The sequence below is a fragment of the Passer domesticus genome, chromosome 1, assembly GCF_036417665.1.
Source record: "Passer domesticus isolate bPasDom1 chromosome 1, bPasDom1.hap1, whole genome shotgun sequence".
NCBI lineage: Eukaryota > Metazoa > Chordata > Aves > Passeriformes > Passeridae > Passer > Passer domesticus.
Genome location: NC_087474.1, coordinates 20,616,220 through 20,629,450, shown reverse-complemented (window position 1 = coordinate 20,629,450; position 13,231 = coordinate 20,616,220). Strand labels below are relative to the sequence as shown.

At 35.7% G+C, this 13,231-nt stretch overlaps 1 protein-coding gene across 2 annotated transcripts in view; it reads left to right on the top strand.

The window, feature by feature from the left end:
• ABCB1 (ATP binding cassette subfamily B member 1) overlaps nucleotides 1–13,231 on the top strand; it is a 48,611-nt gene that overhangs the window by 9,882 nt on the left and 25,498 nt on the right. For both annotated transcript variants that reach the window (XM_064409095.1, XM_064409099.1), the window contains exons 3-8: nucleotides 2,775–2,937; nucleotides 3,739–3,854; nucleotides 4,601–4,661; nucleotides 5,954–6,101; nucleotides 8,946–9,006; nucleotides 12,639–12,830. In XM_064409095.1, the coding sequence (XP_064265165.1) occupies nucleotides 3,763–3,854; nucleotides 4,601–4,661; nucleotides 5,954–6,101; nucleotides 8,946–9,006; nucleotides 12,639–12,830 (554 nt within the window). In that variant the 5' untranslated portion in view covers nucleotides 2,775–2,937; nucleotides 3,739–3,762. The remainder of the gene's footprint in view (nucleotides 1–2,774; nucleotides 2,938–3,738; nucleotides 3,855–4,600; nucleotides 4,662–5,953; nucleotides 6,102–8,945; nucleotides 9,007–12,638; nucleotides 12,831–13,231) is intronic.

The window sequence follows — 13,231 nt, the reverse complement described above, 5'->3', positions numbered from 1 at the left end:
GTCTGGTGAATGGTCTATAAGAGCACTGACTCAAAGAATGATTTAAGGTTTAGTTTATTGTGCCAATACAATCTCTCATTGTACTGGAGTGCCCAAGGGAGATTATTCAAACCATACATTTATAACATGTAAGAGAAATGCATTAACTGTGCTTCAGTCTGCAAAATCAATGTTGACAGAACATTTCAACATATATCAAACATGTAAAAATTATTTATGCCTAAAATTCTAAAAAATATGCATGAATATAATGCAGAAACAATAAAAGTATGTTAGGCGAAGGGAAATTGACTACTATTGTAATAAAGAGGGGATTGAGTAAACCTTAAGAATATATATATTTTCACATAGAAAATATATTTGATGATTCAGAGCTTCACAGAAATTATAATATCCAAGAGGTATTGTTCTATCTTCAACTAAACAATGTCTGTGAGGGGAAATGGTGCATAGGAGCAGTTAGCCAATAGGTGTAACAAACTTATGACCACTTTTAGTTTTTAGTGTAAAATTAGAAGTTTTCCTCTTTTACAGGCATTGCTTTAGACAAGACCAGCTTACCTGACCTCATGAGTCACTTTAGTGAATTTTCAACTGGCTAAAATCTCTTAAAGTATTTACTCCATAACTCAATAAAGGTAGCTCTTTGAGCAGCAGTTGTCATTATCTTAATAAAATCCCACTCACCCACTGTTAGATAGGGCTGAAATGGACATGTAGCAGAGCTTTAGACAGTCCAGGTGGATGAAACTTATCAGCCATTCTTTATTTGCTTCTGCAACAAGGGATTTGAATTGTCCAACAATTCCCATGTTACCAGACCTCTGCTTCTAATCATAGTGTAACAAACGGGGTTGAGAAAGAATTTTAAGTTGTTTATGAGCCTTAAATAGCTCAAAGGTCATAGATTAGTCATCTCTGTTTAAACCCCGCTTCTGTGAGAAATTTTGTGACTAATAAGTAGAAGTTGAAAAAAAACCCAAAAACCATGTTTACTTTTATCTTGAACTATTGAATGATCAGGACACTGCTTTCAAGACGTCCTTACTTAGCTTCTAGTCAATGTCTATTTGATACACACAATGTCTATACAAGATATCATAACTCAAGTCTTTGGCCTATAGAATTAAAAATTCCCCTTGATGATATCAATGATTGGGTAAAGCTGAGCATAAGCTGTTGATGTAACCAAGTAACTGATCTGAATTTTCAAACACTGGCTTTATGAATCCTGCTAATGTATTTAGAGCAAAACTAGTCGCCAGACTTTGGATGAGAAAGTATTTCTCCTTGGATTAGACTGACTGGCACTTATATTGTTTCTAGATGGTTTGTACATTTTGGTTGTAAATCAGCTACTATGTTTACCCACACTATTTTTATATAGTCAGGTAATATGCAGTGGTGATGCTTCAGTTTCTACTGTTGTTGGTTTATTTTACAGATTTAATCTCTTCAGGCTGAAATTGTATATTCTCACCCAAATTATCAGTTTTAGACAAGATATAAGAGATAAGAAGAAAGATTTAATGATCTTCTCTGATTTCAAATTCACTGCAATTGTGGAGCTTTGTGACTGAACAAACTACAGAAGCTATAGAGAAGTTACAGAATTTTGTATCTTATTAAGTAGATGTAAAATACTGTACTTCCCCAATTTTCCCACTTTTTGATATCAATTTAGTTGATTTAGCTCCTAGTGTGATAAAACCACATGTCTTTCATTTTCTTTGTGTTACTGTATGCAGGCAAGAGAAACTCTGGTAAAAATTGCTCTTGTGTTTTATTTCTGTTTCCGTTTCTTATCGTGATTGCACTGCAATAGCATTGAGACATGGCAATGAGATAACAGAACATTCTGACAGATCTCGTAGTTCTCTCTATTTTTCCTTTAAGGCAAAACAGTTGTGAAAGAAGTGCATATACTATTCCTTTTCTCTTTTTTTTTATCAATTGACTTTTCTTTAAAGATTCTTACATTAGTTTTTTTTCGGTTCCCACTGATATAATTGGACCAGTCCATTAAGATGAAGTCCAGGAGAGTATTTAGGGACACAGGTTGAAACCCAGTATTCCCAGTCCATCCAGCTGTGGATGGACTTCTATATAAATATATCACAATGACTTTTGATAAACATATAATACTTATTAATTCTTTATATTCTGCTGGACTGGCAATGATAAACTACCCTTTCTAAAGTAATCCTCAATCTGATAAGACTATTTTAAAACGTTATAAAAATACTGTTTCACTAACATTTTGGGATTACAGAAATGCATGACAAAAAAGAAAAAAAGTTATTCTGGGTAATTATCAGATTAAGTAAATTTTGTGTAAGTAAAGAGATAGAAGACCTACAGAGAAATTCATATAAACCTACTTGTCTTCTAGGACAAGTATTTTTATTTAATTTTTCCTAAATTTTACTTCTGTAAAGTGTTAAATATGTCTACTTTAATACATATATTGAAATAAGTGTTATGAAGTGCAAAGGATTTATTTGCCTAAAATATTTGTTATTTTCATTGAAGTAATGCCTACAGATACTGATAAAAACAATAAATTTCACAATAAAACAAATGGCCCATTTCAAACAGTTTAGAATATAAACATACAATAAAAAAACCAGAATACTAGTTAAGCACATTTCTGCTGACCAGAGCTATTTCCAAAACACTTCTAAACTGAGTCTGAAACTCATCTTGCTGTTCTGCAGTTACTCAAATGAGGAACTATATGCACTATAGTAAAATCCTGTTTTCTTTCATGCTAGATGGGTAATGTTCTCCTGGATTAGATTTAGAAGATGGGAAAAGAAGCAAAAGATTAAAACAATGTTTTGGTGTTACCTGGTTTCATTCTCACTGTGCATTCAAGAATGGATTCATCCTTAAGTGCAACAGTTACTTCGAGAATTCAGCAACATCTCTAATAAGGTAAAGAGGAGTTCCTTTCAGTTTTAGGGGCATAACTAATACAACAGTACTTATAACAGGGAACTTTTTCTGGTGGAAGAATAAAGTATTCAGGCTTGTTTTCCCAGGTGACAATGAAATATGCATGCGTTCGAGGACTAGTATGCCCTTTAGGAAAAGGGAGGTACAGTCCAAAGTGCATACACTTTACTATCCAAGATAAACCAGGCTATTGGAGTGGGAAAAAATCCAAGAGAAGGCTATTTGTTATGTCTGTCTTACATAACAGGAGCAAAGTCCAATCATGCTGCATGTCCTTAACCATATTAATTCTGCTCAGGTTTGAATAATTTTTCAGAGGAGTAGACACAAACCGGGAGCAACTTTTCACGGTATGTCTGTAGTTTGGAGGGGTATTTTAAACCTCTACTAAAGTGAATTTTATAAATTCACTGATAACTAAAACAAATCTAATTAATTGCATATTCTTTTAAATACACATTTAATTTTTCATTTATTTTGTATATCTGTGCTTCATTGCAGAAAATATTATTCTTATGTCATTCAAATGAAATTCAATAAATGACAGAGTTATCTAATGGGAAAATACAGAATATAATGTTTCTAAGGAAACTTCAAACCTCTGGACTTCTTTCAATATTTTTATACTTGTGCATTATGAATATTCACTTTGCAACGTATGATATTAATAACTTTACTGCTTGTGATAAGTACCCATATTTTTCTTTCAAACAAATGATTGTTGAGATTACTCTCCTCACCTTAAGATTATGTATTTCTCAGTCAAATATAATTTTACAGGAAACTATCTTCAATACATTTAAAATGCATTCTGAAGATGAGAAGAAGTGTAGTGCAGATGGAAATAGTCATGAGATCGCTGCAGCCAGCCAGGATGATGAATCTGAAGACAAACAGTAAGTATTCTTAAATATAGTAAACATTATGAATTGAAACTTATTACACTTCATGACCTTGGTTTATATTTTATTGAAATTCGTATTTAAGTATTATTTTAACTGATTTTGCTAGGAAGATCTAGTAAGAGAAAGCTTTGTATCAACTTAAGATTAGCATTGATTGGCACATTCATTTAATGCAAAAGGACTATTTATTTTTTCCTTTAAAGGACTAAGTGTCCACAGTATTGACTAAAAAAACAATTCTAAAATATGACAGAAATTTTGTTGGAATGGAAATATTGGATACATTTATGTCATCTACTAAAAATTATCTTAATATTTTTAGTACAGCAGTCAATCAACATTTTACATACCTTGAACAAATTATCTATTCTCTAGCTACAATGTACAAAATTTTCCTCTCTTCTGTTTTCAACTCTATACAGTGCTTTAGTTCACAACTTCCCTGACCAGACACCTTCCCAACACCCCATTGGTGCTGTTTCATCTTTGAAGGGATGAATTGGGAAGGACATGACTTAAATTTACAGAAGTTAGGAGGTGATGCTACTTATATTGCTGAAGATTTAAATAGAAACATCTCAAGAATGCCCAACAAATCATGCTCATTTTACACAATTGTGTGCTGTAAAATGATTTCAAAATTATAATATAATTGAACTGTATTAATATGTTGAATTAGTATTTCTGCAAAATGAGGTACGCTTTTAAATTCACTAAAACTACCACACTTTTTTTAGCAAGGCAAAGAAGAAGCAGAAGAAAGGGGAAAAACCTAAGGTGGTGAGCCCATTTGCGCTGGTAAGGTTTATTCTCTCTATATGTGTCTACGTATACATACACACAGGCACATTTCAAAGTGTAATCAAAAATGGTTACAGTTATGTTAGTTTCCTGCATATATGGTGCTGTCTCTACCAAATATGTTCATATACAGAATATTGGCTATAGTATAGAAATCAAGCAGTTCTTTTTATGGATGTAGTTGTACTAAAGAAGCTGCCTTTTACAGATAAGTATCTTAGGAGTGTTCCCTTGGTAAATTATTATCTTAAACACACCCATACCAGATATTTATTTGTGAAAGATAGGAATTTGCATGTTCACAGCAAGAAGCGTGACCATATACCCACACTGAGTGTGGTCTTGTCCTCTAAATTACCTGAGTCTGGTACTAATCACGCTAATTATCCCCATGAGTCATTATTCAGTTGCCTGAGTCAGCAATAGAAGGCAATTCCATGCCACTGATGAAAATTAAAATTAAGAATTATATACTGAAAGGTTCCAGATTCTTTAAAATTTTCTGTATGTTTTTTAAAGGACAACCTTTGAATATTTGATCAAGTAAATCCTAGGTCCTCTTTTAATCGTACTGCAATATTTTATATTTTGTAGGTTTAGTGTTTGTAATACACAGCAATGACACTGCAAATAACAAACATAAAACTGTAGTACATGATGGCGGCCAGTGCCCAATTTCTTTGCTTTGCTATATCAGTTTACACTAGTACAATTACATCATACAACTATAATTTACATCAGTAAACTCAGTAGTTTACAGTACAGAATAAACCCAATGATTTTGTAATAGATGAGCTCAAGCTTTATTAAGTTCAGTGGCAAGAGGATGTAAGATTTCAATACCTTTTTATGATGTCTACAATACATTAGGAACAGTTTTTCTGGCTGCATAATAATGAATTTACAGTAAAAGCAATTATTGCCTTATTTATCATAACACCATTAAAATTTATTGTAATTTGAACTTTAAATGGCAAATTTAAAAAGCATACATTTTTTTATGCCTTGTTTTCCTATGGTCTTTATTACCCAGGTGCAGATACTAATGTTTTAAAATGCCACATCTCTATGGTTTTGAGAGTTTATAGTATAAAAGTGCTTATGTAGAAAGTACTTATTCCTGTACATTTAAACTGTTTTTAAACTGTATTTCTAAAAAGATAAAGTTGTGGGTTTGGAGCAGCAGGTGTACAGTTTATAGCTTTTTCTTTACTTTCTTGACTTTGTAGGCATAGCATTGTGTTAGCATTCTAATACAAGTTAGAATTAATTTCTCTTCTCACTCACAGTTTCGATACTCCAGCTGGTCAGATAAATTATTAATGATACTGGGCACTCTGCTGGCAGTAGCCCATGGAAGCAGTCTCCCTTTTGCGATGATAATTTTTGGTGATATGACTGATAGTTTTGTTGCATCTGGAGACACAAATTTTACAGGTAAGAATATATCTGCTCTGACAAGAACAATGGCTCCTATTTAAAAAAGAAACAGGAAGATTCACGCATCTTGGCAGGAGATACAGATGTCAGAAACCACAATTCTATACTATGATGCAAATTAGTAGCTCGTGTTCATTGTAATAGAGATACACTGTGGTTGGGTGACATTGTAGTGGGAGTCCCCTGTAGGCTGCATGAGCAGGAAGACTGAGCAGATGAGAGGTCCTCTATAGGTAGACTGGAACAGCCTTGCCTTCACAAGCCTGGTCCTCATGGAGGTCTGCAACCCCCCCCCCCCAATATCTGCTGGAGGAACAACACCACCAGGCATGTGGTGTTGATGATAACTTCAAATGATAGAGGAGCCAGTGAGGAGAGGTATGTTGAACCCTGCCCTTGCTAAAAAGGAGGGACTGGTGGGGAATGTGAACCTGAAGGGCAGCCTGGGCTGCAGTGACCATGAAATGGTGGAGTTTCAGGGCAGCGAGGAGGGAGGACAGCAAGATCACTATCTAGAACCTCAGCAGAGCAGACCTGGAACTCTTCAAGGACCTACTTGGTAGAGTACCATGGGATAAAGCCTTGGAAGGAAGAGGGGCCCAGGAAAGCTGGTTGGTAATCAAGGATGACCTTCTCCAAGTTCAGGAGCAATGCAGTCCAACAAAGAAGAAGTCAGGCAGAAACACCAGGAGGCCTGCATGGATGAACAAGGAGACAAACTCAAACAAAAAAAGCAAGCCTTGAGAGGGTGGAAGCAAGGAAAGAGAGCTTGGGGGGAATACAGAATACCTGTCCAAGAAGACAGGGATTCAGTTAGGAAAGCTAAAGCCCTGATAGAATTAAATGTGGCCAGGGATGTCAAAGGCAACAAGTAAAGCTTCCATAGGTAGGTCAGTAATCAAAGGGAGATGAGAGAAAATATGGGCCCTCTCCAGAAGGAAATGGTTACTTGAGATATGGAAATGGCTGAGAGACTCAGTGATTTTTCACCTCAGTCTTCACTGGCAGATATTCCAGGCACACTGACCAAATCACAGCAAGGAAAAGCAGGGACTGGGAGAATGAAGGACTGCCTGCTGTAGGAGGTCAGGTTTGAGACTATCTAAGGCTTCTGAAGGTGCACAAGTCCATGACACCTGATGAGATGCATCTGTGGGGCCTGAGGGAGCTGGTGGAGGAAGTTGTTAAGCCCCTGTCCATTATATTTGAGATGTAATGGCAGTCTGATGAAGTTCCCACTGACTGAAAAAGGCTGAAACATAACCCTCATTTTTAAAAAGGGAGAAAGGAAGACGCAGGGAACTCCAGGCCAGTCAATCTCACCTCTGTGCCCATCAAGATCATGAAACAGATTCTCCTCGAAGCTGTGCTAAGGCACATGGAATATAAGGAGATGATTGATGATGGCCAACGTTACTTTTTTAAGGGCAAATAATGCCTGACAAATTTGATGGCATTTTAAGACTGCATTACAGATTTGGTGTGTGGGGAAGAGCTTGGAAATCATCTACCTGGACTATCTGCAAAGCATTTGACACTGTCCCAATCAACACTGTTTTCACTAAATTGGAGAGACATGAATTTGATGGATGGATCACTTGGTGGATAAATTGGCTGGAGGGTCACACTCACGGAATTGTCCAAGTGGAGACGAGTGACAAATGGGTTCTTCAGGGGTCAGTATTGGGACTGACACTGTTCAATAGCTTTGCCAATGACATGGACAGTGGCATCAAGCGCACCCTCACCAGTTTTGCCAATGACACCAAACTGTGCAGTGCAGTTGATGTGCTTGAGGGAAGGGGTGCATCCAGAGGGAACTTGACAGGCTGGAGAGGTAAGTTTCTGGGAATCTCATGAAGTTCAACAAAGCAAAGTGCAAGTCCTGCATGTGGGTTGGGGCAATCCCAAGCACAAATACAGTCTGGGAGAAAAATGGTTTGAAAGCAGCCCTGAGGAGAATGATTTGAAGATGCTTGTTGACAAGAAGCTCAACATGAGCCAGCACTGTAGGCTTCCAGTTCAGGAAGTAATATCATGGGCTGCATCAAAAGAACTGTGACTAGCACAAGGAAGGAGGTGATTATACCCTCTCTACATTTCTCTGGAATGCTGCATCCAGCTCTGGGACGCTCCACTGTTGAAGTAAGTCCAAAGGACCGCCATGAACATGATCAGAGGGCTGAAACAACTCCCTTATGAGGACAGGCTGAGCAACTGGGGGCTGTTCACCCTAGAGAAGATTCCTGGGAGACCTTATATCAGCCTTTCAGTACCTGAAATAGGGCTACAGGAGAACTGGAGAGTGACTTTTTACAGCAACCTGTAGTAATCAGATGAGGGGTAATGGCTTTAAACTGAAAGAGGGACAATTTGGATGAGATATCAGGAATTTCCTCACTATGAGTGTGATGAGAGACTGGAACAAGTTTACCAGTGATGTGGATGCCTGATCCCTGGAAATGTTGAAGGCCAGCTTGGATGGGGCCCTAAGCAACCTGATCTAGTGGAAGGTGTCCCTGTTCATGGTAGAGAGGTTAGAACTGGGTGGATTCCTTAAGGCCCTTTCCAACCCAAACCATTTTGTTCTTCTATGTATGTATGCTCAGGAAGGCTTTTAAATCTCAATTTACAGTGATGTAGTTCTGTAGTCATTGGAGTTATAACTAACCCTGTATTAGTAATGTTCATTCATATGCATTAAAATTTCCTCCTTTCTTCCAAATCATCTTGATTCAAAACAAGATGTAGCAACTCCAGATATACTGAACAGCATGCAGGAAAATTAATTTGTTAAGTCTTGCTCTACTAAAAGTATTTACTCTTCTCTTCCTTTCTAAGGAAACATTTCAATTAATTTAACTTCACAAATACTTCACAAGCTGGAAGAAGATATGACAAGGTAATTAAAAATTGATATTTCCTCTTCTTTTTTTAATGTAGACACACATTTCTAGTCAAGCCATTCCTCTCCTAAGGATGTTTTGCACACTTTAAACAACATAAAATCAATTATGTAAATAAAGATTGGTACAAGGGATTATTTGAGGCCCTGGTAAGATTCTTGAACATTCCCAGCTATTCCCAACAATTTCCCTGTAATCTCTTGCTCTGACCCATCCTGATACATTTCAGGGGTGTTCTGTATCCCAGTGAAATCTGCATTACCTTCCTTCTTTCTTCTCTTCCTCTGAATTTATAAAGAGTAATTGTTATGATAAAAAGTTATATTGATTATAATCTGTCAATACATTGAGCTATGGTGATTCACTTGCAAAAAACAATTGAATTGTCAGATAGTACCTACTTTGCTGCCAAAGCATCAAGTTCAGCTAAATCACTCTCTACAAGTACCTGAAAGGAGATTGTAGCAAGGTGGGGTTCAGTCTCTTCTCCCAGCTAATAAGGAACACAACAAAAGGAAAAGGTCTCAAATTGTGCCAGGGGAGGTTGGATGTTAGAAAAAATATCTTTGTGGTAAGGGTTGTCAAATGTTGGAATAGGATGCCCAGGGATGCAGTTGAGTGACCGTCCCTGGGTGTATTTAAAAGACTTGTGGATGTGAGACTGAGAGACATGTTTTAGTGATGGACTTGGCAGTGCTGAGTTAATGGTTAGATTGAAATATTTTAGAGATCTCTACCAACATAACAATTCTATAATTCTATAATTATCTAGACTTGCAGATTGTAGAAAATGCAGATTTAGATTATATATTCCCTTAAATCTAGCAATCCAGAGCTGGAAACAGCAGAGGACAACAGCCAGTAAGTGCTTCTGCTACAAAACTCCATAAAGAAAAGATTGAATAAGAAGAAACATAAGCTGCTAGTAGATGTGTTTTTTTAAGAGTCTTTATTAACCATTGTCCATACACTTGGTTTATGCAGGATTTCTAAAGTTTGTGTGTTTGTACGACTTCAGTTTCTTTTCTTCAGGTTTAAATCTATTCCTGATTAGATATTGAAAAATGTCTGATGCACTCTTTGAGGCAATTGTCTTCTTTGAAGAGAAGGAGATAAGGCATTGTCTGCAGTAACACTTGCTGTTTTATATCAAAGTGCATTTCATTTTGGGTAATAGTGGACTGTAAACTTATGTAGCTTTAGTTGTTAACTTTTGCAATTAAAAAACCTATGACTATTCACAACAAAAAACCCCGAAACAAAACATACCCAAACAACTCTTTACCGTAAAATAAATGAACAAGTTAGGAGAAGGCTGTTTCTTAGCATTGAAGAACATAAATGTAATGAGAATGAATCAAGAGGGAATTGGCAATTATGCTTTATAGGAGAGTTTCTTACACCTGCAATATTTCTGTCAGTCTCTGACATGAATGTAAGTAATGCCTACAAATGTTCAGTGGGATATACTTGTTCCCAGTGATTTCAAAACAAATTTGAAGGCAGAATTGCAAACGAAATAATGTGTGTGTGGTGAACTTACCCTAACTGTTCTGTGTTTAGTAAACACCTGATGCCTAGCTGCACATTTTCAAATTCTCTTGTGTTTATTCTAAAAGAACTTTAAAAATAATTATTTCAAAATTTCTACATATGAAATTGCAGAATTTGTTTTGCCCATTATTTAATTGGTGAGTGATCTCTCCCTGCCCTTATCTTGTCCTGCAAGGTTTGAATTAAGTTTTTCTCTTCTGAGTCTAGCTGAGAAGGGGAAATGGTAGTGTCCTCAGTGGGCCCCTGGAATCCAACCAGGGTCAAACCACCACAAGTTAATTCTGAAAGTATACAAGCAAGAATAAAAAGCAGCCCTAGTTTCCCTTTAGAAACAAGTTGTTCACTGATAAATGTATTAATAGCAGCACAAGACTGGGTGCTCTTTTCCAAAGTTTCTAGATAGAGCTTTGAGTTGGCATTTTCACTGGTGCAATGAAGCTCTTTGCACCATCTCCTTGTTTCTCTAGAACGCCTGCCAGCAGGTCAAATAATGATAGAAACTGTTTGCAAGGACAGAGTTCTCACACAGGTGTGTTCAAGTACTGAACTATACACATGGACTTAGTCGAGTTTGTTATTCAAACAGTTTGCCTAAACTACAACTATTTCTCAAAAGAAAAAGAACTATTATTTTTCAATGCAACATGTATTTATTCTCTGATAAGTTGCAGCAGTGAATTTACAGAAAATATTTCATGGGATCTGGCACAGACATGAATCCCTTTGGATATGATTTGTCAGTAAACAAAGTCCAAGCAAAAATCAATTATTTGAAGAATGTAGCGTCATAAAGTAATTGTCTAAAGTAATTACTGCTGAATTTAGAATCTATGTTCTTGGGTTCAGTTTGAGAGGCTTTTTTTTTTGTTTGTGGAGTTTTAATGGGGCTGAATGTGACTGAGGTCAATATTCAACTAACCAGCTTTCTGTTAGGCATTAACCTGATTTTATTAAACAGTTTTGATTAAATGAATTTCATAATGAGTATAGTTTTGAGGTCCCTAACTGAACTGTATGATATTATAGCCACAAGAGAGACTGGAATAAAATTTGAGATGTTTAATTTGTAAATCCATTCTCTCTTAGAGCAGAGCATTTGCACACAGATTCCTGAAATTGCTCCTGCCAAGTTTCATTTTAAAATTCTATAAAATCAGTATGCATAACTTAGTAAAAGAGTGAAGGTCACAAGAGTTCACAAAAAGTCATGAGTCAAGATTTTGCTAATGGTTTACTTTTACGTAGATACATTATTCTTATAATTGCAGGTAATATAGATCATAAATATTTAGTCATTGATTTTGGTAGTGTTTTGCAAATGAAATCCATTAAGTTACTTTTTTTTTTGATTCAGTTCTGGTGTAAGTTCAATTATAACTGATTCTGATGTAATTTTTCATCAAATCAAAATCAATTTTATTATTTTTAAACAGTTTAAAGCTGTGACTCGTATTTACTTCCAGTTTGAGAAATATCATGGTTCACATACTCCTGGTTTGGATTTGACACCCTGCTCATAGCACAGGGCTGAATTAATGTAAAAATAAAATATCAGTTATGAATAAGAGATCCAAAGAATTTTTGATCTAATGGCATTTGTTTTCAGTAGCTGTAAATATAGTAATTCTCTATTCCCAAATGAGGAAATATTTACTGCATCCATGCACTTATTTATTTATTTATTTATTTATTTACATAGACAGGCATGTTCATGATTTAAATGTGTGTATAATATACATGTGATTTGGTCTATCTATGTGTGTTAAAAATGCTAGACAGTTTATGGACATAACAGATTTAAGTGAAAAGGGTATTGTATCAGAAATACAGTTCTAAAAGAATCCTATGAGAGAATACCTACTACATTTTAAAAAAAATGTTATTTTGACATTAAATGCTATTCATAGAAAACTCTGCAACTTTTACAGTGAAGTGTAAGTTTTAGTATAAGCATATAAACCCTAATTCAAGTCAAACAGAAAAAGTAAGCATCATGCTAAATTCACACTTGCAAGGTAATTAAAACAATTTTAACCTGATTTCAGAGAATCTTGCCCTTTTTATTTTCTTACAGATATGCATACTACTATTCTGGAATAGCAGCTGGTGTTCTTCTTGCTGCTTATATTCAGACTTCATTCTGGACCTTAGCAGCAGGTCGTCAAATTAAAAAAATTAGAGAAAAATTTTTTCATGCAATTATGAGACAGGAAATTGGATGGTTTGATGTAAATGATGTGGGAGAACTTAACACTCGTCTTCTAGAGTAAGTACACCATGCCTTTCCCAATGTTATTTTATCTTGTTAAACATGCAGGACTTAGAAATTTTTATTTTTAAATTACATTATTTCACTGAGAAACAAAGTTTTTAAATTTCCTCTTGGAGAGTCTCAGGAACTGACTTTCTAATACTTCTGATACAGGACCATCACAAAGATGTCAGAAAAGCATTTTGTTAAGTTCCCTTGAACTCCAAGGATGACTAAAGCCCAGCCTATGTTATTACCCCATTAAGAGTTCATTTCTGGGCACACTGAGGACTGAAAAAAGTGCTGGCTCAGCCCAGCAATATGAATAGCTTTAACTGCCTAACATTGCTTAGATGAAATCCTTTATCTTTTATTTCCAAATAGCACACAAGTACCAAACTGATCAAAGCTTTGGA